This window comes from Ictalurus punctatus, chromosome 17 (assembly GCF_001660625.3).
Source record: "Ictalurus punctatus breed USDA103 chromosome 17, Coco_2.0, whole genome shotgun sequence".
Classification (NCBI taxonomy): domain Eukaryota; kingdom Metazoa; phylum Chordata; class Actinopteri; order Siluriformes; family Ictaluridae; genus Ictalurus; species Ictalurus punctatus.
The window spans coordinates 19,985,068-20,011,952 of record NC_030432.2 but is presented as its reverse complement, the minus strand read 5'-3'; the positions used below and the strand labels follow the sequence as shown (position 1 = coordinate 20,011,952).

General features: G+C 38.4%; 2 protein-coding genes across 2 annotated transcripts; one reads left to right on the top strand and one right to left on the bottom strand.

Annotated features, from left to right (window-relative positions):
* Positions 1-287: 287 nt before the first annotated feature.
* On the top strand, positions 288-9,185 carry LOC108278124 (E3 ubiquitin/ISG15 ligase TRIM25). Its single transcript, XM_017491305.3, has 6 exons — positions 288-949; positions 5,562-5,657; positions 5,818-6,051; positions 6,240-6,399; positions 6,770-6,829; positions 8,406-9,185. The coding sequence occupies exons 1-6, from the start codon at positions 359-361 to the stop codon at positions 8,930-8,932; spliced, it is 1,668 nt and encodes a 555-aa protein (XP_017346794.1). The 5' UTR covers positions 288-358; the 3' UTR covers positions 8,933-9,185.
* A 7,748-nt stretch (positions 9,186-16,933) lies between these two features.
* LOC108278128 (tripartite motif-containing protein 16) lies at positions 16,934-23,797 on the bottom strand. The gene is made up of 6 exons (XM_017491309.3): positions 21,272-23,797; positions 20,544-20,639; positions 20,219-20,452; positions 19,904-20,030; positions 18,917-18,976; positions 16,934-18,743 (listed from the first exon to the last, which is right to left on the bottom strand). The coding sequence occupies exons 1-6, from the start codon at positions 21,860-21,862 to the stop codon at positions 18,214-18,216; spliced, it is 1,638 nt and encodes a 545-aa protein (XP_017346798.1). The 5' UTR covers positions 21,863-23,797; the 3' UTR covers positions 16,934-18,213.
* Positions 23,798-26,885: the final 3,088 nt, after the last annotated feature.

The window sequence follows — 26,885 nt, the reverse complement described above, 5'->3', positions numbered from 1 at the left end:
TGAAAGGCACTGCAGACATCAAACAGAGAAGATCCTTTAATCCAGGTGTACCAAGCTTGTAGCATCACACCTCCAATAACATAATGTACTGAGTAAAGGGTCTGAATGCTGAAAATGTAATATTTCAGTGATTATGTAAAACTACATTCAAACACACAACAAAATCTACACTTTTACACAAAAGGCTACACTTTTCCTTAAAAGCCTAAACTTTCTCTTTAAAGCCACGCCCACTCTGTCTGTCACCCTATAACACAAACAGAACCAGGAAGTTCATTTGAGAGAAAACGAAACTTAGAAAGCTCGGAGTCTCTCTCTCCCTCTCTCTCTCTCTCTCTCAGAGTGTGAGTGCAGGAAAATGTCAGAAGCCAGTATTTCAGTAGCTCAAGATCAGTTCAGCTGCCCAGTGTGTCTGGATCTCCTGAAGGATCCTGTAACTACTCCCTGTGGACACAGTTACTGTAAGGTGTGTATTAATGGCTGCTGGGATCAGGAGGATCTGAAGGGTGTCTACAGCTGTCCCCAGTGTAGAGAGACTTTCAATTCAAGGCCTGTTCTACGCAGGAACAACATGCTGGCTGAAGTGGTGGAGAAACTGAAGAAGACTAAACTCCACACTGCTTCTCCTGCTCATTGTTACGCTGGACCTGGAGATGTGGAGTGCGATTTCTGCATTGGGAGAAAACACAAAGCCGTCAAGTCCTGTCTGGTGTGTCAGGCCTCCTATTGTGAAGATCATCTTAAACCTCACTATCAGGCTCCTGCCTTTAAGAAGCACAAGTTAGTTGAAGCCTGTGCAGAGCTCCAGGAGAAGATCTGCTCTCAGCACGACAAACCGATCGAGATCTACTGTCGTACTGACCAAAGCTTCATCTGTTACTTGTGTACAATGGATGAACATAAAGGTCATGATACAGTTGCAGCTAAAGCAGAAAGAACTGAAAAACAGGTGAGAACTGGACATCATTATTCCCCAAACAACCTTCTTACAGCATTTTACAGCTAAAGTGCACACATGAGTGTGTTAAAGCTCTGTAACTGGGATGTCACAGTGTTGAGGGTTACATTATTTACACTTTTCATTTTAGAAGAATTGTTTTATTTTAGGTTTGTTAGTTACTAACCCATTTTAATTTAAACAGGTTCATGTCTAGATTATATTTATACACACACACTCACACACAATATATATACTGTATAATAGCACTGGAATGTGTAAACCATGTTTAAGGTTTCATATGTGAGTACAGACTACACCCCCGACTAAATGAAATAATAAATGATTGTGGAAGTTGTGGGCCGCTTCTGCAATAACCCGGCCCCAAAGAGCTGCAAATCGACACATCTTTTCTAAGACCCCATACAGCTGTCCTGTCTGCATGTAGCTGTCCTGATCAGGGTTGAAGTGGATCCAGAGCCTATCCTGGTAACAGCGGGGGCAAGATGGGAAAATTCACTCTGGATGGGATGCCAGTTCATCGCAGTGCAACATACACACACATTCACACACTCGTTCACACTTAGGGGAAACTTAGCCTAGCCAGTCCACCTACAATCCCCTTTGAAACTACTGGAATGACGAGGCCAATTCAGTAGTTTGTACTGTACAGCAAAGACATGTGGGTTTGAGATCAAAAGATGGAGATGAGGCGAGAGTTTAGATTTTCAGCTTTTACTTCCTGGTATTTACATCTTGATGTGTTAAACAACATAAAACAGAGAACCTTTTGTATCAGACCACCCAATTTTTAGGCAAGCAAAAGTATAGGAACAGATCATTCTTGAAGTAAATTAAAGTAAATAAAACTTAATATTTGTTTGCATTTGTCTTGCTTGCAATAACTGTATCAAGCCGGTGACTCACTGACATCACCAAACTGTTGGTTTCTTCTTTTGTGTTGCTTTTCTAGGCTTTAACCGCAGCTTCTTTCAGTAGTTGTTTGTTTCGCAGGGTTTTTCTACTCAGTCTCCTCTTCAGGAGGTGAAATGCTGCACAGCTGGGTTAAGGTCTGGTGATTGACTTGGCCAGTCTAAAACCTTACACTTTCCCCCCCAGATGAAGTCCTGTGTTGAGTTGGCAGTGTGTTTTGGATCATTGTCTTGCTGCATGATAAAGTTTCTCCTGATTCATTTGAATACGTTTCTCTGTAAATTGTCACAGAGAATGTTCCTGTAAACTTCTGAATTCATTCTGCTGCTACCATCATGAGTTCCATCATCAATAAAGATTAGTGATCCTGTTCCAGAAGCAGCCATGCAATCCCAGGCCATAACACTACCTCCACCATGATTCACAGATGAGCTTGTATGTTTTGGATCGCAGATAGTTTCTTTCTTCACACTTTGGCCTTTCCATCACTTTAATAGAGGTTAATCTTGGTGCCAGAACTTTTGTGACTCATCTAAGTATTTATTTGTCATTTCCAATCTGGCTTTCTGATTCTTACTGCTGATGAGTGGTTTACATCATGTGGTATGGCCTCTATATTTCTACTCTCAAAGTCTTCAAACGGTGGATTCTGATACCTTCACACCTGCCCTGTGGAGGTTGTTGGTGATGTCACTGACTTTTGTTTTGGTGTTTTCCTTCACAGCTCTCACAATATTTCTGTCATCAACTGTTGTTTTCCTTGGCCGACCTATTTGGTGCCTGTTGCTCAGTACACCAGTGGTTTCTTTCTTTTTCAGGACATTCCAAAGTTATTTATTGGCCATGCCCAATGTTTGTGCAAAGCCTCTAATCAATTTTCGCTCTTTTCTCAGCTTCAAAATGGCTTGCTTTTCTCCCATAAACAGCTCTCTGATCTTCATGTTGGTTTATCCTTTTTAACAACAAATGCAGTCTTCACAGGTGAGACTGAAGGCTAAAACCAAGAGTAGATGTTCAGCTATTTATTGTTTAAACAATCAATCTAACAGGACACACCGGGTAACAAGAAACTGTCAGTGACATGGTCTGATACAAAATGTGCTATGTTCTATGTCGTTTAGCACATTATACATATACAGCACCGTCCACTAATTTTGCCACACTCAATAAATATGAGCAAAGAAGGCTATGAAAAATTGTCTTTTTGTTTCAACTTTTAATCTTTTTGTTAAAAAAAAATCACAAAAATGTGAAAAAATGCAACTATTATTGACACCCCTATGAATTTATATGAGAAAAATATATTTGAAGTATATTCCCATTAATATTTTTTATTTTTTAGTAGACCTGGGTGACTAGGAACAGGAAATTGTTCAACCATGACTTCCTGTTTTACGGGGGTATAAATATGAGGTAACACACAGGACAAATTCCCTTAGTCGTTCATAACAATGGGTAAGACCAAGGAATATAGCTGTGATGTGCAGCAAAAGGTCAAAATAGCACAAGCATTGAAAATGGCCATTTCCACCATCAGGGCAATAATTAAGAAGTTCCAGTCGACTGGAAATGTTATGAAGGTGGTTTTGGCACCTTATGGTGGTGGCTCTTTAAAGTTTTGGGGCTGTTTTTCTGCCAGAGGACCTGGACATTTTGTTAGGATACATGGCATCATGTACTCTATCAAATATCAACAGATATTAGTTTAGTTAGTTTAGTTTATTGATTTATAAAGCACATTTAAAACAACAGATATTGAAAACAAAGTGCTGTACAAGAAATATAAAAAAAGACAAATTAAAAGAGTAAACAAAAACAAAAAAAAAATAGACCAATGAAAAATTTGCACTCTCAAATAAAACATAAAGAATTCAAATAAATCTTCAAATGGATTTAAACACAACAACAGAAGGGGAAGATCTAATGTGGAGAGGAAGACTATTCCAAAGCCTAGGAGCAGCCACGGAGAAAGCCCGGTCACCTGTAGCCTTAAAATGTGAACAAAGAACTGAGAGCAGAAATTGACTGGATGATCAAAGGGCTCTTGAAGCAGTGTAGGGGGTGAGAAGATCACAAATTTACTGTGGAGCAAGTCCATGCAAAGCTTTAAAAACAAAAAGCAAAATTTAAAATCAAAACAGAACTTGACCAGTAACCAGTGAACATTTTGTACCAATTACAAATGATCAATAGTTGTTCTAGGCAAACTCAGATAGAGTGAATTAAAATAGTAGGCAATAGTCCAACCTAGATGTTATAAACGCATGAATAACAGTTTCGAGGTCCTTCTTGGAGAGCATCATTTTGATTTTAGCAATAGATCTTAACTGAAAGAAACTGCTTTTTACCACAGCACTAATCTGCTTATCACAGCACAGTGTGGAGTCAAAAATGACACCAAGAGAGCAGGGGCAGACTGGGTCTAATGTCCTGCAAAATCAACACAAAAATGGTTTACTGACCACAAAATCAAGGTCCTGCCATGACCATCCCAGTCCCCTGACTTGAAACCCATAGAAAACCTGTGTGGTGAACTGAAGAGGAGAGTCCACCAGCGTGGGCCTCTAAATCTGAAGGATCTGGAGAGATTCTGTATGGAGGAACGGTCTCAGATCCCTTACCATGTATTCTCCAACCTCATCAGGCATTACAGGAGAAGACTCAGAGCTGTTATCTTGGCAAAGGGAGGTAGCACAAAGTATTGAATAAAACGGTGCCAATAATTGTAGCACACCTTTATTTTTAACAAAAGATCAAAAGGTTAAATGATGAAGACAATTTTTCACAGCCTTCTTTGCTCATATTTACAGAGGGTGCCAATATTAGTGGAGGGCACTGTAGATTCATTCTAAACTTGGTGATAACTTGGGAGTCACCTTTCTTTCACACTGTGTTTCTGTGCTAAAATGATGGATTGTTTAAAATGTTCTTGGTCTTAACAGTAATGAGACTGAAGTAATGCTCATTGGCCTCAGCAGCTTCGTAAAACTGGCTCTTTAACCTTAACCTCGGATGGCTCCAGGACAAGTGGAGTACACACAAGACTTTTAACCCCATTACACCCAAAACATGATCTCTGTTCCTCCAATTCTGGTCTCTTAACTGTCCCTCAGACTCGTTTACATACTATGGGGGATGAGGCATTTTCTTCTTATGCTCCAAAACTGTGGAACTCGCTCCCATCCGATCTTCGAGAAGCCCAGTCTTTTAGTCTATTTAAATCTTCTCTCCAAAATTATTTCTTTAGGATTGCTTTTACTTGATGACTTTTTTTTTTTTTTTATTAAACTATTATTTTTACTGTTATTGTTAACAGTAAAGCGCCTTGAGAGGCCTTTTAAAGGCACTATATAAAATAAAGTTTATTGTTATTATTATTGGTGAAAAAAATATGAACAAAAATTACTTTGTTTTGGGTCTCTTTATTTTAGTTAGTTCTAGAAGCAGTATGTCTAGTTTTCTTTTTAAATATTTTTTATTTCCTTTCTTTTTGTAGATCATGATGAAATATATTTAAATGTAGAAATGGTCAGCAGAAATGTTCAGCAGAAATGTTTAGTTCAGCAGAAATGTTCAGCAGAAATGTTCAACAGAAATGTACAGTAGAAATGTACAGCAGAAATTTTCAGCAAAAATGTTCAATAAAAATGAAACTGGAAAAAAAAAAAAAAAGTATTTTATTTGGTTTCAGAATGAGCTACAGGAGGAGCAGATGAAATCCCAGCAGAGGATCCATGAGAAGCAGGAGAAGGTGCAGGAGCTGAAACAGACTGTGGACACTATTAAGGTGAGGAGTGAACACACACACACACACACACACACACACACACACAACACTGAGAGAGATATTATAAAGAATCTCCCTCTAGACATACACTGTCTGTGTGTGTGTGTGTGTGTGTGTGTGTGTGTGTGTGTGTGTGTGTGTGTGTTTGTGTGTCTAACAGAGGCGTTCACAGGCAGCAGTAGATGAGAGTGAGAAGATCTTTACTGGGCTGATCAGCTCCATGGAGAAAAAGCGCTCGGAGGTGAAGGAGCTGATCAGAGATCAGGAGAAAGCTGAACTGAGTCGAGCTGAACGACTCCTGAAGCAACTGGAGCAGGAGATTGCTGATCTTAAGAGGAGAGTCACTGAGCTGGAGCAGCTTTCACACACACACGATCACATCCACTTCCTCAAGGTAACACTCACTGTCCGATCTACAGAGGGCGCTGTTCCTCACAAAGCTTCCTCCTAAAAGCTCATTACAGCACCAATAAATGTTCCTGTCTGAGATCACAAGTGTGTGTTTGGTCTGATTCAGTCTGAGATTCATTCGTTCCTCTCCTACACTTTTCTCCTTCTCTATTATGTGTTTCCTCTCTGTAGAGTTTCCCGTCTCTCTGTGTTTCTCCTGGATCTGAGGACTCACCCAGCATCACTGTCAATCAACATCTCTCATTTGATGGAGTGAAGAAATCTCTCTCAGATCTGAAAAAACGAGTCGAGGAAATGTGTGAGGCGGAATTCAACAAAATCCGTCCACAAGGTAAACAAGCAAACATTTGTCATAACAAATATTATGAAGATTAGATAAGAACTGAGGCCTTAATTCCTAAATAAAGTCCATGAGAAAATAAAAGACACATATTGTCAGAGCTTCACCTGGGAAAAGTGTTTGCTTGTTCTCATGGTTTAAGATTTTGTGGTGTCGCTGATTCTTACATTCAAATGCTGCACAGTGTTGGGACATTTTTGACCAATAACTTGATGAAGCTCTAAATCCAGTAGTACTCCATGGAGACGTGTCTGATTAGGAGCAGTGAAGTCTAATCTAATCTAATTTAAATAAAATTCATTTTTTTCATTTTCATGCTTTAAATTGATTCCGTCTCCATTTTGTCTCTGTGTCTCCACAGTTGCAGCAGTTCAGATGATTTTAGTCTCAGAACCAGAGAGCAGAGAAGATTTCCTGCAGTGTAGGTGTAAAACACACACACACACACACACACACACACACACACACACACACACACACACACACACATACACACACACACACACACACACACACACACAGTGAGAGTTTGTGACAGTGTGTGAGAAAAAAGCAGACATTTACTCTCTGTTACACACACACAGACAATGTGTAAGAAAAACACTAGGGATGCACCGAATGTTCGGCAACCAAAATTAAGTGAAAAGGCCGGATAAATTTCACCGAACAATGACGTGTTTGATGACGTGAGCAAACAGCCTAGAAACCAGAGTGATACGTGCAAATGTCACGACCTCGATGAGGGGGCGCACGCATGCACGAGCTACGTGCACGAGCTACGTGCTCTTCGGATGTTTATTGTGGATAGTAAACGTGCGTGGACCTGGGTTTGGTTTTTTTCTGTTCCAGAGTATTCTGTCACGTCGCGAGACGTAAGGGAGTAGAGTACAGAAGCAGGTAAAGACGTATTTATTTAAGGGCAGGCAGACAAATCCAAATCGTAATCCAAAAAACGTAGTCGAGACAGGCAAAGGGTCGGGCGATCTGCAAACAGACATAAACGGGGGAAAGCAGGAATCAGAGGCGCGGTCACAGAAAACAGGGTCACAACACAAAACAAGAAACATGAACTAGTACTATGGACTGGGAGCAGAAAAACCAGCGGGGACTAAATGAACTAATCTATAGTTTAAACTAACTAAATCTGTCAAGGAACATAACATTAACAACATATCTAACTATACTATATCTACTCTAATACTCTGCGAGGTGTACAGGGACGCGAGCGGTATATATCCCCTATATAATCAGACGCATAGAACCGAATAGAACCATTTATCGCACTCTTGTCAATGCATTTTTTTATGCACTTTTTAGTTGTAGGCTACAGAGTGTTACATTCTTTCAGCAGTCAGTTATAGGCCTAACATCGGCTATTCAATGGAGGCTCAAAGATGACCACATCAAAATATTTTTATTTTACTCATTTATTTATTTAAAGTTATATTGTGCCTTGTTGGTAGCCTATGTCTGCTGGAATGAAAAAGTGTTCAGTGTTAAATAAATATTTTGAAATTGTAGTTTTTGTAATTGATTTTTTTTTTTCTTTGAAAAGCAAAACAAATAGTAAAAAGCACATTTTGACTGGTTAATTTATGCAATGGTGAAAAAAAAAAGGCAAAATAGATGGAAAAAACACGAAAAAACGCAAAAAAAAAACGTGTTCGGTATTCGGCCTTCGGCTTTCGGCCAAGTTTTTCATCATATTCGGTTTCAGCTTCGGCCAAGAATTTTCATTTCGGTGCATCCCTAAAAACACACTTGCTCTTGCCAAATCTTACACACACACACACAGAGTTATGGACAAACACTTACAAACACACACGACATACACACATTCATACAATACACTGTGTGTGATAGAAAAACACAATTACTCTCTACTTTCCCACACACACACACACACACACACACACACACACACACACACACACACACACACACACATTATAAATCCTGTGATTAATATCTAACCTGTGGACATTTTATTGTTTTAGATTTCTGTTATCTGACTCTGGATCCCAACACGGCACATCCTTACCTCATTCTGTCTGAGGAGAACAGAGCGGTGATATGCAGTGAGACAGAACAGCGATACTCTGATCATCCAGAGAGATTTGACTCCAGGATTCAGGTGTTGTGTAAGGAGAGTGTGTGTGGACGCTGTTACTGGGAGGTGGAGTGGAGTGGTGATGTGGAAATATCAGCCTCATATAAAGAGATCAGGAGGAAAGGACGAGGTGATGAGTGTTTGTTTGGATACAACAGTCAGTCCTGGAGTCTGGACTGTTCTTCTTCTTCTGTCTATTTCTTTCACAATAAAATTAAGACTGTGCTCCGAGGTCCAGCGTCCTCCAGAATAGGAGTGTATGTGGATCACAGTGCAGGAACTCTGTCCTTCTACAGCGTCTCTGACACGATGAGGCTCCTCCACAGAGTCCACACCACATTCACTCAGCCTCTATACGCTGGGTTCGGTATGTGGAGTTCTGACTCGACTGTGAAGTTCTGTGATCTGAAATGAAATGTTGGTAAAAGTTTTTAGTAAAATTATAACTGAGGTGTTAGATTTATTTTCTCCCAGAATTAGAATGACACTTTTGTGTTCAGAAACTGTAACAGTTCTACATTATTATTACAATTATTAATTTTTTTTGGACAAATAATTCCGTACATTATGACGGCGTTTTAGTGCCACATAAAAATAAATAAAAAATGAAGATTAGGAGAATAAAGTGGTAATATTTTGAGAATAAAGTGAAAATGACGACAGTAAAGCTGGTTTTATATATATATATATATATATATATATATATATATATATATATATATATATATATATACACACACACACACACACACTAATACATGTTTTAACACACTGCTAGCATGAATTAGCATGTTGCTAGCGCGATTTAGATATCTATCTATCTTGATGATTTTATTTGATGTTTTAATGTTATATGAAATGTTGATATAATACTTTTTATTTTTGTAAGTATAAATAAAAAAATAATTTCAATAATTAAAATGGAGCCTATTTATAGAACATGCTTAGTGGGCCACTCACAGACTACATGCGAGCTACCAGGTGCCCGCGGGTATCATGTTGGAGAGCACTGATACAGACTAATACATGTTTTAACACACTGCTAGCATGAATTAGATATCTATCTATCTATCTATCTATCTATCTATCTATCTATCTATCTATCTATCTGTCTATCTGTCTGTCTGACTATATCAACCTATCTATCTATCTATCTATCTATCTATCTATCTATTTGTCTGTCGGTATCAATCTATCCAACTCTAAAAGTATTGGAATGCTGTCTAGCTCCAAAGGTATAAATTCATGCTAGCAACATGCTAATTCATGCTAGCAACATTCTAATTAATGTTAGCAGTGTGTTAAAACATAGTAGCTATGTGCTAAATCATGCTTGCAACATGCTAAATCATGCTAGCAATGTGCTGAAACATGTTAGCAACATGCTAATTCATGCTAGCAACATGCCAAAACATGCTAATTCATGTCAGAAAGATGTTAATTCATGCTAGAAAAGTGCCAATTATTGCTAGCAACATGCTAATTCATGCAAGGAAGGTGCTAAAACATGCAAGCAAAATGCTAATTCATGTTAACAGTGTGTTAAAACATGCTGTCATGTTAGCAACATGCTAATTCGTGCTAGCAACATGCTCAAATATGCTAATCCATGCTAAACCACCAAGAACACCCTAGCAACTGCTTAGCAACACCCTAGTAACCACCCAGAACACCCTAGAAACAGCCTAGCGACTGTCTAGCAATCACCCATAACACTCTAGCAACCATCTATCTATCTATCTATCTATCTATCTATCTATCTAATCAACTCTATAATGATTGTCACTCTCTATATTTCAGACTCTCTTTCTCAAGCCAGCAAAATTTGTTATGATGAACTTTACATATGTAGTTTATTTTATATCTTTAACCATTTTCTGGTGAGGAGTCAGGTAACACACAGTGCACTCTGAGAGCATAAACAACAATTTCAGAAGTTTTAAAAAATATATTAATAAGTATCTACTATATCTCATTGGCACACAAGAATTCAGACCCTTTGCTGAGACACTTGAAACTGAGCTCAGGTGCATCCTGTGATCATCTTAGAGATGTTTCTACAACTTAATTAAAGTTCTCCTGTGGTAAATTCAGTTGAATGGTGTAGGGGAAATGGGTCTGTTTATACAGGAAGCACTAGAAATGTGGGGTACAGTCAGGTCCGTAAATATTTGGACATTGACAAAGTTATTGTTAATGTTAGCTGTCTACCACAGTGTACTGGAAATTAATTTAAATAACGACTTTCATCTTTAATTTGAGGATATTTAAATCCAAACGAGGTGTAGGAATTACAGCACATTTTATAATTCCCTCATTATTCCTTCATTATTCCCCTCATTATTCCCTCATTATTTCAGTTACAAATAAGCAGATAAGAGTGTAGAGTTGATTTCAGGTATGGCGTTTGCATTTGGAATCTGTTCTTGTTAACTCTCAATTTGAAGTCCAAAGAGCTGTCACTGCCAGTGAGTCGAGCCATCATTAGGCTGACAAAAACGAAACAAACACAAAACATTAGGTGTGGCCAAATCCACTATTCAGTACGCTCTTACAAAATGAAAGAATGTGTGTTGTGCATGTACACAGGTCACATTTTCTCCAGGAATCTGTTCATCAGTGGCTCAAACCCCTCCTGCACTCTTAAAAAAAAGGTGCCACAAAGAACCAAATAGGGTGTTTCATAGCAAGGCCATAGAAGAACCTTTTTTGGTTCCACAAAGAACCCCGTTTCAAAGGTTCTTTGAAGAACCACAAAAAAAAGGTTCTTTATGGCACCAATAGATTCAAAACTGCTTAAAATTAACTAGGATTTTTAAATTAAAAAAAAAAAATACAATACAATACAAAAATACAACAAGATTTGATAAGATAGGTCGCACGGTGGCTTAGTGGTTAGCGTGTTTGCCTCACACTTCCAGGGTCGGGGGTTCGATTTCCCACCTTGGCCCTGTCTGTGTGGAGTTTGCATGTTCTCCCCGTGCTGCAGGTGTTTCCTCCCCCAGTCCAAAGACATGCATGGTAGGTTGATTGGCGTGTCTAAAGTGTGTGTGATTGTGTGCCCTGCAATGGATTGGCACCTGTCCAGGGTGTACCCCGCCTTCTGCCCGATGCTTCCTGGGATAGGCTCCAGGTTCCCCGTGACCCTCAAAAGGAGTAAGTGGTATAGAAGATGGATGGATGACAAGATGATTATTTATTGAATTACAAGTTGATCTGTGTGGGTGTGAGAGAGAAAGAGAGTATATTAATACATAACATTTAACTCAATTGTGACAAGGAACAATTTTAAATAATGCAGTAGTTCTTTTTCTTGACATCACATACTTATGTCAACCTTAAAATGCATTTCATTCTTTACAAAACAAGCCCAGTGGCTCTGTATGAAAAGAAACTGCTGAAATGTAACTACAACTTATTACCAGTCTTAAATGTTATTACAAGTTAACTTTCTTTCAGATTCTATTTATTATTGAACCATTACAGGAACTCTTAAAATTCTGTTTTTGTGATAAAGAGGTTCAAAATGTAAATTACAAAGCTGACATAAACAGCAGCACCAAAGGACAAGACCAAGAGTTTCAAGCAACTACAGAGAATTAAAAACCCTTTGTACAGGGACAGGTCCACTCCTTTTAAAGACAAAGCCCTCCAAAAATGTATGTGATTTGTGAACAAGTCTTAAATGATTTTGTAAGTTTTTCACTCTAGAGAATACATGGGGACAGCCATCAATTCCACACGTCACAGAAAAATCCTTTACACTTTCATGGTACAGCTGAAGCTGCTTTAAGAGTTTGTCACGTGTTGGTTTCTTTACAGGAACACTGTTAATGTGAACACTGGAAAACATCTTCCATCCCATATTACTGAGCAATAATGTCTGTTTTGCTTGTCCCAGTGACACTTCATCAAGCCACTGGCGAACGTCTGCGACTATCCAATGCTCAGTCATGCCTGTAAAGCAAAACAAAGACATTCATGTTATAAAATACACAATGTTAGTAAGTTGGATCTGCAATTTTACAACTGTACTTTAAAATTTGACACAGCTAGCTTGGCATGAAAATTAACAATATTTTTTACTTTATATTAATTCAACAAACATCAAATTTAACTTAAGATAATATCCATACTGCAGTAAATTAATTTAAGATCATTTGAAAGTAATTCCAGAGCATTTCTACCAAATGTTCCTTTAAATAAACTAGTCAAGACAAGAAAGTTGGACATTGAAAAATATATCCTGTATTTAATTGAATTAGCTATTTATAGTTTTATGAATTCACACTTACTGCTCACTTTTAGTCAGACCCTCAGAAAAAAGGACTCTCAATCAGCAGGTGCAAAATTTAAGTGAGAAGGAAAGACTCCAAACTACATCTGTTTAGAAAAGAGAATCCAATTAGCAAATTTTTAACAGTTTAAAAAAAAGAAAACAACACGACGCACTGACTGGCCAAAAAACACAAATATTTCACTGGACCAGCTTTATGTATGATTTAGGTAGGCATGCATTCATCATGAAATTGTTTCCACAAACTTATGGAACATCACAACATTTATTTCCATCAACAGCTGCATTCATTTCTGACCAAGATCTTGTATTGATGTTTTCAGATGTGGAGGGAGGAACATAGGATGGAAGTAGACGCCAACCCGAATTTTCAAGGTGTACAAGTCACATTTAGCCAGAATAGTAATCCATGTCAAATAATCATATAAAAATCGAACTAACATTGATACAAACATTACATTTTCACAAATTTAACGCGTTTTTTGTAAACCTTTTAAACTAGATTTTTATAAGTATTTTTTAACACTTGAACATTAACTTAACCTGAACATTTTACCACTTGCCAGTCGTCCTGGATTTGATTAAATTTATTGGAATCTGTTATAAATATCTGTCACGTTTTGACGGCGATTGTTGTGATATGAATCAATACATGTTTATGAATGTTTTGGATCACAAGATTAATTTATTGTTTATGAGCTGCTCTGATCAACAAGTTTGTGCAACGAGCCTCAGCGCTTTCATTAAAAGCTTCAAGCAATCAAACTCTATTACATTCATTCCTAATCAGTGTGAAATACTATAGATATATTTTTATCATCCTGAGGAGGGTCTCTGGATACAGCAGACCAATCACAGCAGTTGAGGTCAAGAGGTGCAGGTCAGGCTACAGTGTAGGCTACTCCATAACCGCTGTAGATATACAAAGTTTATGGTGTAGGTCTGACGCAGAAGTTAGTGATGGGAAGATCGGATCATTTCACTGACTTGGACCTTTGAATCGCTTTCATCAAAATGAAATGAACGAATCTTTATTCAAGTCTTTTTGTTCATTTGGGAAAGAAATAAATTTGTAATAAACCTCTCTCTATATTATATATTATATTTAAAGAGGTTTAACCAGATTTATGGAAAACGGGGTTCATCACACCACCAGGACTTTATGGAATAATATAACTTTATTAACAATTGTATTTAGAGCCATTAAAACTTTCAAGTAAGTTCAACAAACATTTACTCCGTATGCCCTCACTAGACCAAATGTCAATACACAAACAAAATGCTAACTCTGCACAGCAGTTCCCTCTGGTGGTTATTACACGGCACAATAGAAATCGTGATCAAACACTGATCAGTGTAAAATAAAATAAAAAGAAAAAAAAAGAAAAGAAAAAAACCCCATCACTAATTCAGTTCACTTTCCTGAAGTGTATTTTACCATTAATGTGGTCACTAAAAAACTGTAAACTTCAAATGTGCTCCTAAAATTTTTTATTTTGCCCTTTGGTTTTTGTAATTAGGGGCACAAGTGCTCCTTAAAAAACATTGTAAGTGTAGTATCTACACTAATGTGTAGATAATTTCTGTAAAACTAAAATATACTTTACATTTTCAGCAGCAGGACCAGAGACTGGCTTAACAGCAGCAACAACATGGAAACAGTGATGATGGGAGGGACAGTTCTGCCTTTTGAAGAATAAGACTTTTTTTTTTTTTGTTGGTTTAATTAATTAATTAATTAATGTTTAATTATTTGTGAATTGATAATATTTGTGAAGTTAATTTTTTTTGTTCTGCATTTATTTTTATTTCATTTATTTATTTAGCTTAATAGTATTATTTTAGTATGTTTAGAAAAAAAGACAATTCTGATGAATAAATGCTATAAATGTGTTGCTGATTGTTGCTTGATGTTACTTGAGGCACAGGTGTGTCTTATGAGTACATTTTTGAGACGATGGGTCGAATAGAAATTCCACAACAAATACCATTAAAATTGCACTGTTTTAATTGCTTCCATCAAAACTAATACAATTTCCATTAAAAACATTTTAATTTTGAACCTGAACATAACTTTCAAAGACAATCTTTATTTTAAGTTCTTATATCTTATCTTTTATTCCACTGGAAATCAGACTGTACAACTCCTCCTCTTCTCTAAAACATAAAACACACCGAAATGCTGCCCTGTTGTTGAGTTTGTGCTTTTTGTACATATGCCGTTATAAAGAATATTTCTGTTTTGCTTATTTTCTTTGTTGTTTTGAATTTGTATGTTAGTTGTATTAAAAATGGTCTTTTTATCCTTCTCACAGGTGGAGAACATGCATGCTGAAAATGCTCATTTGGACCACTATATGGCAGCAGATATTTTCCATCCACCTCACACCCTGAAGGGAGTAAAATCTTTTCTTTCTTTCTTTCTTTCTTTCTTTCTTTCTTTCTTTCTTTCTTTCTTTCTTTTTATATTTAAATTTGGTTTTATGAGCAGCTACTCCACCTACATGACATCTCATGGACTTTAGGACTGTATTCTGCTAATTAGTTAGTAGGATATATGAGGAATCAAACACTTTTTTTTAATAATAAACACTTTTTTTAAAAATTATAAATCACACTTCGGTGTGATTTATATTTACATTTACATTTATTTACTTAGCAGATGCTTTTATCCAAAGCGACTTACAAATGAGAAAAATACAAGCAAAGCGATATATCAAGCAGAGAACAATACAAGTAGTGCTACCATACAAGATCCATTAATTGAGTTCCAGAAGAAGCAAAGTGCACAGAGAAGAGGTGTAAGCGCAAAATTTAATTTTTTTTTTTTTTTAATGAGTTGGTTACGTGTTCACGGAAGAGCTGGGTCTTTAGCTGTTTTTTGAAGATGGTGAGAGATTCTGCTGTCTGGATTGAGGTTGGAAGTCCATTCCACCACTGAGGAACAGTTAGTGTGAAGATTCTGGAAAGGGACCTTGAGCCACGCTGAGTGGGAACTACTAAACGCCGGTCGCTAATCGATCGCAGATTGCGTGAGGGAATTCAAGAGAGAGTTGAGGTAGGAGGGTGCAAGGGTACAAGACAAGGGTACAAGACAAGGTCTTGTAGGTGAGCATCAAGGCCTTGAATTTGATGCAGGTGGCTACAGGAAGCCAGTGGAGGGATATGAAGAGGGGTGTGACATGGGTTCTCTTGGGCTGGTTGAAGACGAGGCACGCTGCTGCATTCTGAATCATCTGAAGGGGTTTGATGGAGCTGGCTGGGAGGCCCGGAAGTAGTGAGTTGCAGTAGTCCAGTTTTGAGATGACAAGAGCCTGGACTAGTATCAGTGTAGCCTGTTCGGTGAGGTAGGGTAGGATTTTCTTGATGTTGTACAGAATGAACCTACAGGACCGTGCAGTTGTTGAGATGTAGTCTGTAAAGGTCAAGCTGTCATCAAGAATCACCCCAAGGTTCCTGGCCGTCCCGGTTGGCTTGAGTGTGGTTGAGCCGAGCTGTACAGTGAGGTTTTGGTTGATTGAGGGACAGGCTGGGATAACGAGAAGCTCTGATTTTACCAGGTTGAGCTTAAGATGGTGTTCCCTCATGCAGACCGAGATGTCCGACAGGCAAGCAGAGATGCGTGCAGAGACTGATGGATTGTCCGGCTGGAAGGACAAATAGAGCTGGGTGTCATCAGCATAGCAATGATATGAGAAGCCATGAGACTGGCCTAGAGATGTAGTGTAGATAGAAAAGAGGAGTGGACCCAGAACTGACCCCTGTGGAACGCCAGTTGTGAGTTGCTGAGTTTCAGAAATACCTCCCCTCCATGATACCTTGAAGGATCTGTCAGAGTGATAGGATTTCACCCAGCACAGAACCGTTCCAGTGATGCCCAGGCTGGAGAGAGTTGGTGATGAAGCAGGATTACTGTTACCACCCCAAAGCTGATAAATTTCCTTTAACAGCACGTCCCCATACTAAACAAGTCAGTTCCTGTTCTCACTTACATTATAGCAGCTATAAACAGTTATTCTTCTCTTCGCTCTCTCTCTCTCAAAAATGCAGGTCATGTTATCATTTATATGATACAAAGCCAATCAATAGAAGTTTACATTAGTTAGTCATCCTTTGCATAGATGTACTTTATTTATTTTCCCCTCTTTAGTTAACCAGGAAGGTTCCATTGAGATAATACAATCTCTTAAATCCTGATCAAGACGGCAACACATTTAAGTTTCACAGTAAAATTAAACAGAAATAGCAAATACTACAAGTACATACATAAAAAAAATACACTCAATCTATAAAAACTGATCAATAAAAACAATTGCACGTTTCCTTTAAAGCAGTTTGCAAAAGACCTTTAAAAGTACTCAAAGTGAGAAGGATATCTAAGTTGATTACATTTGGCATTTCATTCCATACCCAAGGAGCATGAAAAGAGAAAGCTGTTAGTTCCTGTTCTCACTTACATTATAGCAGCTATAAACAGTCATCCCCTTCCAAAAAAATTACAGGTCACTGAACATGTGCAGAATACTTTTTTTTGCACAGGAATTCCCAGGATCAGCGATGTAAGATGACGGACAAACAGTCATATCGGTAACTATTTTTCCTTTCTTTCTTTTGTTTAAATCCTGTGAAAGCTAAATGAACTAGTTCTTCGAACTGTCAACTTTGCTCTTTCTGTGTAAATAAATTTGAGTATGAAAATGTGGATAATTACGAGTTTGTTTTTTATAGTGGGGCAAAAGCAGAGGACATAATACTGAGATTATTTGTGTAACTTAATGTACAGTGTATCCGGAAAGTATTCACAGCGCTTCACTTTTTCCACATTTTGTTATGATACAGCCTTATTCCAAATCTCTGGAGAGATCTGAAAATGGCTGTGCACCGATGCTCCCCATCCAACCTGATGGAGCTTGAGAGGTCCTGCAAAGAAGAATGGGAGAAACTGCCCAAAAATAGGTGTGCCAAGCTTGTAGCATCATACTCAAAAAGACTTGAGGCTGTAATTGGTGCCAAAGTACTGAGCAAAGGCTGTGAATACTTATGTACATGTGCTTTTTTTGTTTTTTATTTTTAATAAATTTGCAAAGATTTCAAACAAACTTCTTTCATGTTGTCATTATGGGGTATTGTTTGTAGAATTTTGAGGAAAATTTGGAATTTATTCCATTTTAAAATAAAGCTGTAACATAACAAAATGTGGAAAAAGTGTAGTGCTGTGAATACTTTCCGGATGCACAGTATAGGATGGTTAAGCTTAGATACTACTAGTACTACTACTACTACTAATAATAATTCATTGGTATTTTACAGGTTGTGCATCCAAAAGTGGCACTGTAGTTCAGGGAGAAATTAAATCTGACATTCCAGTGTTAATTTTTACTAAACGTTTACTAACGTTTCATCTTGGATCACATAACCTGACAGCTGAGTTATAAAAAGGTAGCCAGAACCCAGTGTATAGAGGCTGAGTGAATGTGGTGTGGACTCTGTGGAGGAGCCTCATCGTGTCAGAGACGCTGTAGAAGGACAGAGTTCCTGCACTGTGATCCACATACACTCCTATTCTGGAGGACGCTGGACCTCGGAGCTCAGTCTTAATGCCATTGTGCCAGAAAGAGACAGAGGAAGAAGAACACAACAGACTCCAGGACTGACTGTTGTATCCAAACATACACTTGTAATACTGCCCTTTCCTGCTGATCTCTTTATACGAGACTGAAATGTACACGCCATCACCGCTCCAATCCACCTCCCAGTAACAGTGTCCACTCACACTCTGCTTACACAACACCTGCATGTAAGAGTCAAATCTCTCTGGATGATCAGGGTATCGCTGATCTCTTTCACTCCATGTCATCGATCTGTTCTTCTCAGACAGAATGAGTTGACGGTGTGGTGTGTTGGGATCCAGAGTCAGATAACAGAAATCTATAACAATAAAATGTCCACAGGTTAGATATTAATCACAGGATTTACAGCAAATGTCTGAGACACCTGTCCGTGTCTATCCTCATATTCTATATAAAATATTTTAAATATAACATCATCAGGTAAAATCAGGTGTGTGTGTGTAAGTTTGTGTGTGTGTATTTTACACCCACACTGAAGAAAATCTTCTCTACTCTTCAGGTTTGAGGGTAAAATTATCTGAACTGCTGCAACTGTGGAGACGGAGAGACAAAATGGAAACGGAAAAATGATGTGAAAGCTTCAGACAGACAATTTTGTCTGAAAAAAATCTGCACCATTTAGAAGAATTATTAAAGTAAAGCTTTGAAAATGTTTTTAAAAAATTCTGATGGAAATTAAGGCACTTAATTAGCACTTTTGACAGTGGATGCAGCAGCTTCACAGAAATCTGCTGATAAAATTATAATTCAAATTTATCCCTAAGGAGCAAGCCAGAAGCTGCAATGGCGAGGAAAATCTCCCTGAGATGACATGAAGAAGAAACCTTGAGAGGAACCTGTCCTCATCTGGGTCATACCGGATAGTGCGATTATAAATCATTTATTTTGTATTAAAATATACTATAAAGTCAAAAATCGCTAAGTGTGTTAACAGGAACTTGAGTATGAGCATCATCAGAGTTTACATTTAAGTTTCTCATATCAAACTGAAGTAATTAACTGTTCAGTGATGGAGACTCGAGAGTAAACTATTCTTAGCAATAGCCATCTTAAAGCTCTCCAAGGAACAACAGCCACAGATGACTTTAGGGTGCCCATATGGTAGCATCTTCAGTAAACCCATGGTGACCTGTATGTTATATATGCAGGGTCATCCTCAGCAGCAGAAAGTGATTTTCAGGTCAGCAAGGCTCCACGCATCATGAGAGATCAAGCAGGGAGCAGAAGGAGCCAAAATCATTGGATTATAACTGCTGGTGAGGTAAGTTTACACTTTTCAATAGCCTAACAGCTTTGGCTATTGCTGTGAAGGTAATTTTACATAATCATACATCAAACGTTTCTGTAGTCTAGATATTCCTTATTCCTGTTGTATGAATTTTATTGCAGTCTTTACCAGCTTTAGAGCAAATTAATATTTTCCACCAGGACACCTTCTTTACAATATGAAGGACTCACAGATTTCCTCGACTCGTTTTTTCAGATCTGAGAGAGGTTTCCTCAGTCCATCAAATGAGAGATGTTGATTGACAGTGAAGCTGGGTGAGTCCTCAGATCCAGGAGAAACACAGAGAGACGGGAATCTCTACAGTGAGGAGACACATAATAGAGAAGGAGAAAAGTGTAGGAGGGGAACGAATGAATCTCAGACTGAATCAGACCAAACACACACTTGTGATCTCAGACAGGAGCATTTATTGTTGCTGTAATGAGCTTTTAGGAGGAAGCTTTGTGAGGAACAGCGCCCTCTGTAGATCAGACAGTGAGTGTTACCTTGAGGAAGTGGATGTGATCGTGTGTGTGTGAAAGCTGCTCCAGCTTAGTGACTCTCCTCTTAAGATCAGCAATCTCCTGATCCAGTTGCTTCAGGAGTCGTTCAGCTCGACTCAGTTCAGCTTTCTCCTGAGCTCTGATCAGCTCCTTCACCTCCGAACGCTTTTTCTCCATGGAGCTGATCAGTTCAGTAAAGATCTTCTCACTCTCATCTACTGCTGCCTGTGAACGCCTCTGTTAGACAAACAAACACACGGATGAACTTTTTTCTGCTTACCATATAATGTATACATTGTGTATATGTGAGTCTCTGTTCACTCCTCACCTTAATAGTGTCCACAGTCTGTTTCAGCTCCTGCACCTTGTCCTGCTTCTCCTGGATCCTCTGCTGGGATTTCATCTGCTCCTCCTGTAGCTCATTCTGAAACCAAATAAAAATACATTTCATTATTTCTGCAAAAGGAGCTCAGTGTGGTGAAATTAAATGCAGAGAACAAGTTAAAATTATAATAAAAAAATTAAAACACAAAAAATAAAATCACACCTACACATATTCCCAAGGTAAGAAGGAAAATGTTCACTGGCATAAAGTAGCTACTGGCATGCGGTTTGGAAATATTCTGAATATAAGCATCTTAAGCAGAAGGTTCATGTCTGCTTTCTAATAACTACACCGAGTGTAGTGGATCTAGGGCGGTTATCAGTTAAGAACCACTTTGTAAAATAAATTAAACAATTAAATAATGACATGATACTAAAAATTAAATAATATAAAATCAAATCTAATTACACTGTCATGTGTGGATATTATTATGGGTGTCAGCTGTATAAAGTTCAATTAGTTATGAGGAAGACACATTTATTTAACATTTAATTACCAGTAGCACTTCATAAACTTTCCTTCAATGCAAACATTAAAATGTCCTTTAAAAATCCCTAAAATTAAGGAGTTCCGTGCCCTATACCTGACTAAGGCAAATTAACTACAGAAATGACATTAAATATATTATTTGTATGAGCTGCTCTAGAAAATATTAGATTTTTGGTTCTCACCTGTTTTTCAGTTCTTTTTGCTTTAGTTGAAACCGTATCGTGGCCTTTGTGATCATCCATCGTACACAAGTAACAGATGAAGCTTTGGTCAGTACGACAGTAGATTTCAATCGCTTTGTCGTGCTGAGAGCAGATCTTCTCCAGGATCTCTGCACAGGGTTCAACTAACTTGTGCTTCTTAAAGGCAGGAGACTGATAGTGAGGTTTAAGATGATTTTCACAATAGGAGGCCTGACACACCAGACATGAATTAATAGCTTTGTGTTTTCTCCCGATGCAGGAATCACACTCCACATCTCCAGGTCCAGCGTAACAGTGAGCAGGAGAAGCAGCTTGGAGTTCAGTCTCCTTCAGTTTCTCCACCACTTCAACCAGCATGTTGTTCCTGCGTAGAACAGGCCTTGAATTGAAAGTCTCTCTACACTGGGGACAGCTGTAGACACCCTTCAGATCCTCCTGATCCCAGTAGCCATTAATACACACCTTACAGAAACTGTGGCCACAGAGAGTAACTACTGGATCCTTCAGGAGATTCTGACAAACTGGACATTTCAACTGATCCTGATCTACTGAAATACTGGCCTCTGCCATTTTCCTGCACTCACACAATGAGAGAGAGAGAGAGAGAGAGCGAGAGAGAGCGAGAGAGAGAGAGCGTCAGTCCTAGTTTTAGTTTTGTTTCCTGTGAAATTAACTTCCTGGTTCTGTGACAGAGACAGCGGGTGTGGCTTTAAAGCAAAAGGGAGTGCAGAGTTTAAAGAAAAAGTGTAGCTACAGGACAAAAGTGATTTAAAGAGTCAGGTTAATTTAATTCTAATTTGTTCCAAATATCTTTGCTCCAGTGTATTTGAATGTGTTTTTACATCATCACTGAAATTTACATTTACTTTTATTCATTTAGCATACGCTTTTATTCAAAGTGACTTACAAATGAGGAAATACAAGCAAAGAAATGATGATTTGTGAATACAACATCACTGATATCATTGTCAGGACATTAAAATCAATCAAGTGGGATCCATCCATCCATCCATCCATCCATCCATCCATCTTCTACCACTTACTCCTTTTCAGGGTCACGGGGGAACCTGGAGCCTATCCCAGGGAGCATCGAGAACAAGTCATGGTACACCCTGGACAGGGTGCCAATCCATTGCAGGGCCAAGTGGGGTACATTCATATCATAAAAGCATTTAAGGTGTTTCTTATCCAAATTAAATTACCAAAAACAATCCAAAAGAGACCAAAGTAAAGGTATCAGTACAGTCAGTACTGTAAAACAGCTGTAGGAGTGAAAAAACAAACAAAACTAAACAATGGGTGCCATGAGAGTACAAAAAAACAACAATGCCATCATCCAAAATGAAAGCATTTTGAAATTGTTTGTTATTTAAATGAAAGAATACGTATGACTCAATATTTTGTTCTCTAATTGCACAGTCAAAATTCACCTTGATTAAACTTTATCCCATGTTTCCATGTTGATGCAGCCACCAAGATCTTATTTTAAAATAAATAATCAGAATTGAGTCATACTAGTTTCTACAAAAGTCCCCTCCGAATGTATCAGAACGACTAGGCCATTGCTTTTGTTTTTGCTATATACCGAAGACATTTGGATTTGAGGTCAAAAGATGAAGATGAAGCTTTGATTTCCTCATATTTACATCTAGATGTGTTAAACAACTTAGAACATGGCACCTTTAGTTTGAACCCACCCATTTGTCAAGTGATCACAAATATTGGAACATGTGACTGACAAGTGCTTCTTGTTGCCCAGGTGTGACCTGTTAGCTTGACTGTTTAAACAATTAATAGCTCTGAAGGTTTACTCTTGGTTTGAGCCCTGGGTTACACCTTTGAAGACTGCATTTGTTGTTAAAAAGGATAAACCAACATGAAGATCAGAAAGCTGTCTCTGGGAGAAAAGAATGCCATTCTGAAGCTGAGAAAAAGAGAGAATATCAATCAGAGCCTTTGTGCAAACATTGGGCATAGCCAATAGAACAATTTGGAATGTCTAGAAAAAGAAATAAACCACTGATGTAGTCACAATCAGACATCACCAGCAACCTCCACAGCTCACCTCCACCATTTGAAGAAGACTTTGAGAACAGAAATATAAAGGCCATACCACAAGATGAAAACCTCTCGTCAGCAGTTTCATTTTAATATCCATTGTGCATCAATAAAGCACATTTTAAAATTACAATGTTTAAATTACATTTAGTATAAGCAATGAAATCAAGTTTTGATGAGAAACTAAATATTTTCACGTGAACCGTACACAATATTTTCTCTTATGTCTGACCGATGACGGTTTCCCTTCCTTTTTATGTTATTCCTTGTTATAATGCGCTATAAAAGTTGTTCTGGTGACATTGCAATACCAAACAAGCATCCTGAACCAAAACAAATAACACAGCCACCTTTAAACTTTCTCTTTACACCAGCTACGTTGTTCCTAATCTATCTTGGAATTTATCTTCAGTTTCTCGATTAACCTCAACCTCTGTAGCTTTTTTTTATCTTCAAACAACCCAGTCATCCAACTGGCTACTGTTTCTAGGGGTTGACATCTTTCAGCCCACCAACTCACATAACTACAAGCAACACTGGGAAAATTTGGCAAGGACTTCAGTGATGAAGGCTCTTCTCTTTTGTAAATATTGTGTATAAGAGGTGGATGTTGAGCTGTGTGTGTGTGGTGAGGTGGAGGTAAACATTTCTGTATGTACTGTATACAATTTTTGATATAAGTATACACTTCTGATACAAGTGTTAAAATTTGTTTCTGATTGTTTTTTCTGTTTCCTACCATCACATTTGGTATATCTTACTATCTAGAATGTTCTTAGCACCCCTTTTTCTTATGTAAAACAAAAAAAAGGAGGGGTTATAAAATTGATGGTCCATATAGGGGCAAGACCTTTCTAGAGACAATATTAGAACAATATTAGCTACATTCCTAGTCCAAGTCCTAGTGTGCTTGCTTTCCTCATTTTACTCGTTTGCGGGAGGGTCAGTTAAAATGGCTGTGCATGGGCATGAGTTTGAAACAATCGGGGAATGCAGCCTTAACCCAAACTTTACGACAAGTACATTTGTAACCAGAAGAGAACATCTTCAGGACATCATTTGTGCACTCTGCCAACTTTATCTGGATTTAGATAAAGCTCGAAGGTGAAGGGCAGGCTCAAACTGAACCCGAACAAGAGGGAAACTGGCCTCCACCTTCCCTAGCAATGGATGAACCAAGTGACACACTTCTTTCTCTCACATTGGATAAAGTGCAGAAGAAGATTTCACAACTTGAACAAAAAACAGCACATGTAGTCAACGTTTCTCATCAAAAGATGGTGGATATTCCAGCACAGTATAGTGGTGGCTTGACAGAACTGGAAAAGAAGATTCAAGCTATGGAACAAAAATTTAACTACCAATGGGGAAGAGACTTTAGCAGACTTGAGAGGCGGTTGCACTTGCAAATGCAAGAACTGGGACAGTCAGTGGTGGATTGTCTTAAGCAAATTTAGACATTCAGCTAAAAAGTATGATGCAGTCACACAACCCCACGATCTCAACTCTGCATGACCCAGGTACCAGAAAGATGTCCAACCAATCCCTCAATCACCTCTGTCACCCCAAATCACAGTGGAAGAAGGAATTACCCTGTTGAAGGATGTACAGGATACCATTACAAGTCACCCATTAAGGTAGAGATTCCACAGTTTTGGGGAATAGGAGACAAAGAATATCACTTGATCTTTAGCAAATGAAAGAGCTCATGGCAATCAAACCCCTCAGTGATGAAGTCATTGCAGCACTTACTTCTGTATTAGCAGTCAAGGTTAAGCACTAGTGGCATGTGAAGAACAAAGTACCTTCATTTGTGGGCACTATTTAATACCAACTTCATTTGTTACAGGGCAGAGGTTGAAAAGAGGACCAGAGATAGGAAACAAGGAATTCAAGAACCCATTTGTACATTTGCATTTCAGTACCAAGCACCATGCCTGAAATGGAGAAGTTATATGTCAGAGAGGGAAACTGTACAGACAATTTTGCAGAAATGCAATCCTCGCTTTGCTAGTCTTCTTAGAGGGACCATAAAGATGGTGGATGAGTTGGTTAGAGTGGGGATTCTAGTAGAAAGAGGCATGTCAGAAGCCAAACATTACTGGAGCCAGGTTAACCAGAGGCCCAAAAGATAAGAAATCAGCACTCAAAGCATATTTCTTACAAAACATCTACACCCTAAAAAACAACTCCAGTACTGAACCCTGGTCATTTACATTTAGAGCAACCACTACTAATGACCATCTGGCAACTCTACATTTATACCTGGCTCAGGAGAACATTAACATTTCAGATGACAACAGACAGTGTGTTTGGGTGTTGGTACAGCAAGTCAAGTCTATAAAGAAAGAAAAATATAATTTCTGGGGAATCTGTTGTTTGACTGGCTAACTGTCTGGGCTAAGTCTGGACCTAAAGAAGTGTAACCTGTTAAAAACCTCTCTAACATTTCTGGGTCGCATGGTGTCAGCTGAGGGAATAAAAACTGAACAGGCTAAGGTGGAAGCAGTTGTGAAATTTCAGTTTAAGATGTACAAAGATTTCTTGGGTTAACAGTATGGTACCACCGCTTCATATATGTGCCTGGACCAAGGCATTTAGGATGCGTTTGAAGATCTAAAACAGTCTCTGCTATAGGCACCAGTGCCACTAGCACCTGATTTTTCAAGACCATTCAAAGTCCAGATAGATGCAAGTGAAATGGCTTAAGGCACCATGAAATGTGGATACCCAATCTCAAAGGCAGGCGTTTGATGAAGTAAAAACATATTCATGACACGGTGCACTGTAAGACTTCAAGGACATGAGTATAGTGTGGGATATTGCAACGGCCATTGTGAAACCAGAAAGTATTTTTGAGCTTAAAAATCTGAAAATAATTTTGAGCAATAATCTAATGTTTAGACAGATTTGGTGATCATATTGATCGAGGAAGAGACATTTACAAAAAGACTTAGAAAAAAAATTGCAATGAACAAAAAGGGTTTGCCCAGAGCTCTCAGCCATCTCGTGGTGCAGAAGAATTGGAATGGTGCTTTTGTTGGTGATCTCCGCAAGAATGGTTGAAGAATTCAGCAAGTTGGAGTACTGCAAGTCATGGTGATAAATTTGAGCCAGATGACAGAGTGATGTAATGGCTCAACCTTGGGTTCCTGCTTAAGGTTGTGTCTCCCAAGTTTGTGAACCAGGTGAATGACCTCAAAGCTTTCTTCAAATGTGGGGGATGTTCCCTTCTGTATCCAGTGTGAGCATAATTTTTATTAAACCACATGGCAGCTATTTATTTGACAAGTTATTCATCTGTCACTATTGGCACAGGGTGACCTCCTGCAGAGATTGGCCCACTGGTTGAGAGGTCATATGGCTTATGGCCTATAAACCTATGAACAGGCTGGATGTCATCCTATTCCAGGAGTGTTTCATCCTCATGAGCATTACTCTCCAGGGAATCTGCATGCCAACATCAGGGATCAGGGATATTCAGGTGTTAAACATGGCCTCTGATAGTTAGAAGAGATGAAATAGAGTGTAAGTT

Coding starts and splice junctions, on each gene's coding strand:
- LOC108278124 (XM_017491305.3), top strand. CDS start 359: ATGTCAGAAGCCAGTATTTCAGTAGCTCAAGATCAGTTCAGCTGCCCA. Junction 950..5,561: donor CAGAAAGAACTGAAAAACAG/GTGAGAACTGGA, acceptor ATTTGGTTTCAG/AATGAGCTACAGGAGGAGCA. Junction 6,052..6,239: donor ATCACATCCACTTCCTCAAG/GTAACACTCACT, acceptor TCCTCTCTGTAG/AGTTTCCCGTCTCTCTGTGT.
- LOC108278128 (XM_017491309.3), bottom strand. CDS start 21,862: ATGGCAGAGGCCAGTATTTCAGTAGATCAGGATCAGTTGAAATGTCCA. Junction 20,640..21,271: donor CAAAAAGAACTGAAAAACAG/GTGAGAACCAAA, acceptor ATTTGGTTTCAG/AATGAGCTACAGGAGGAGCA. Junction 18,744..18,916: donor TAGAGAAGATTTTCTTCAGT/GTGGGTGTAAAA, acceptor TTATTGTTATAG/ATTTCTGTTATCTGACTCTG.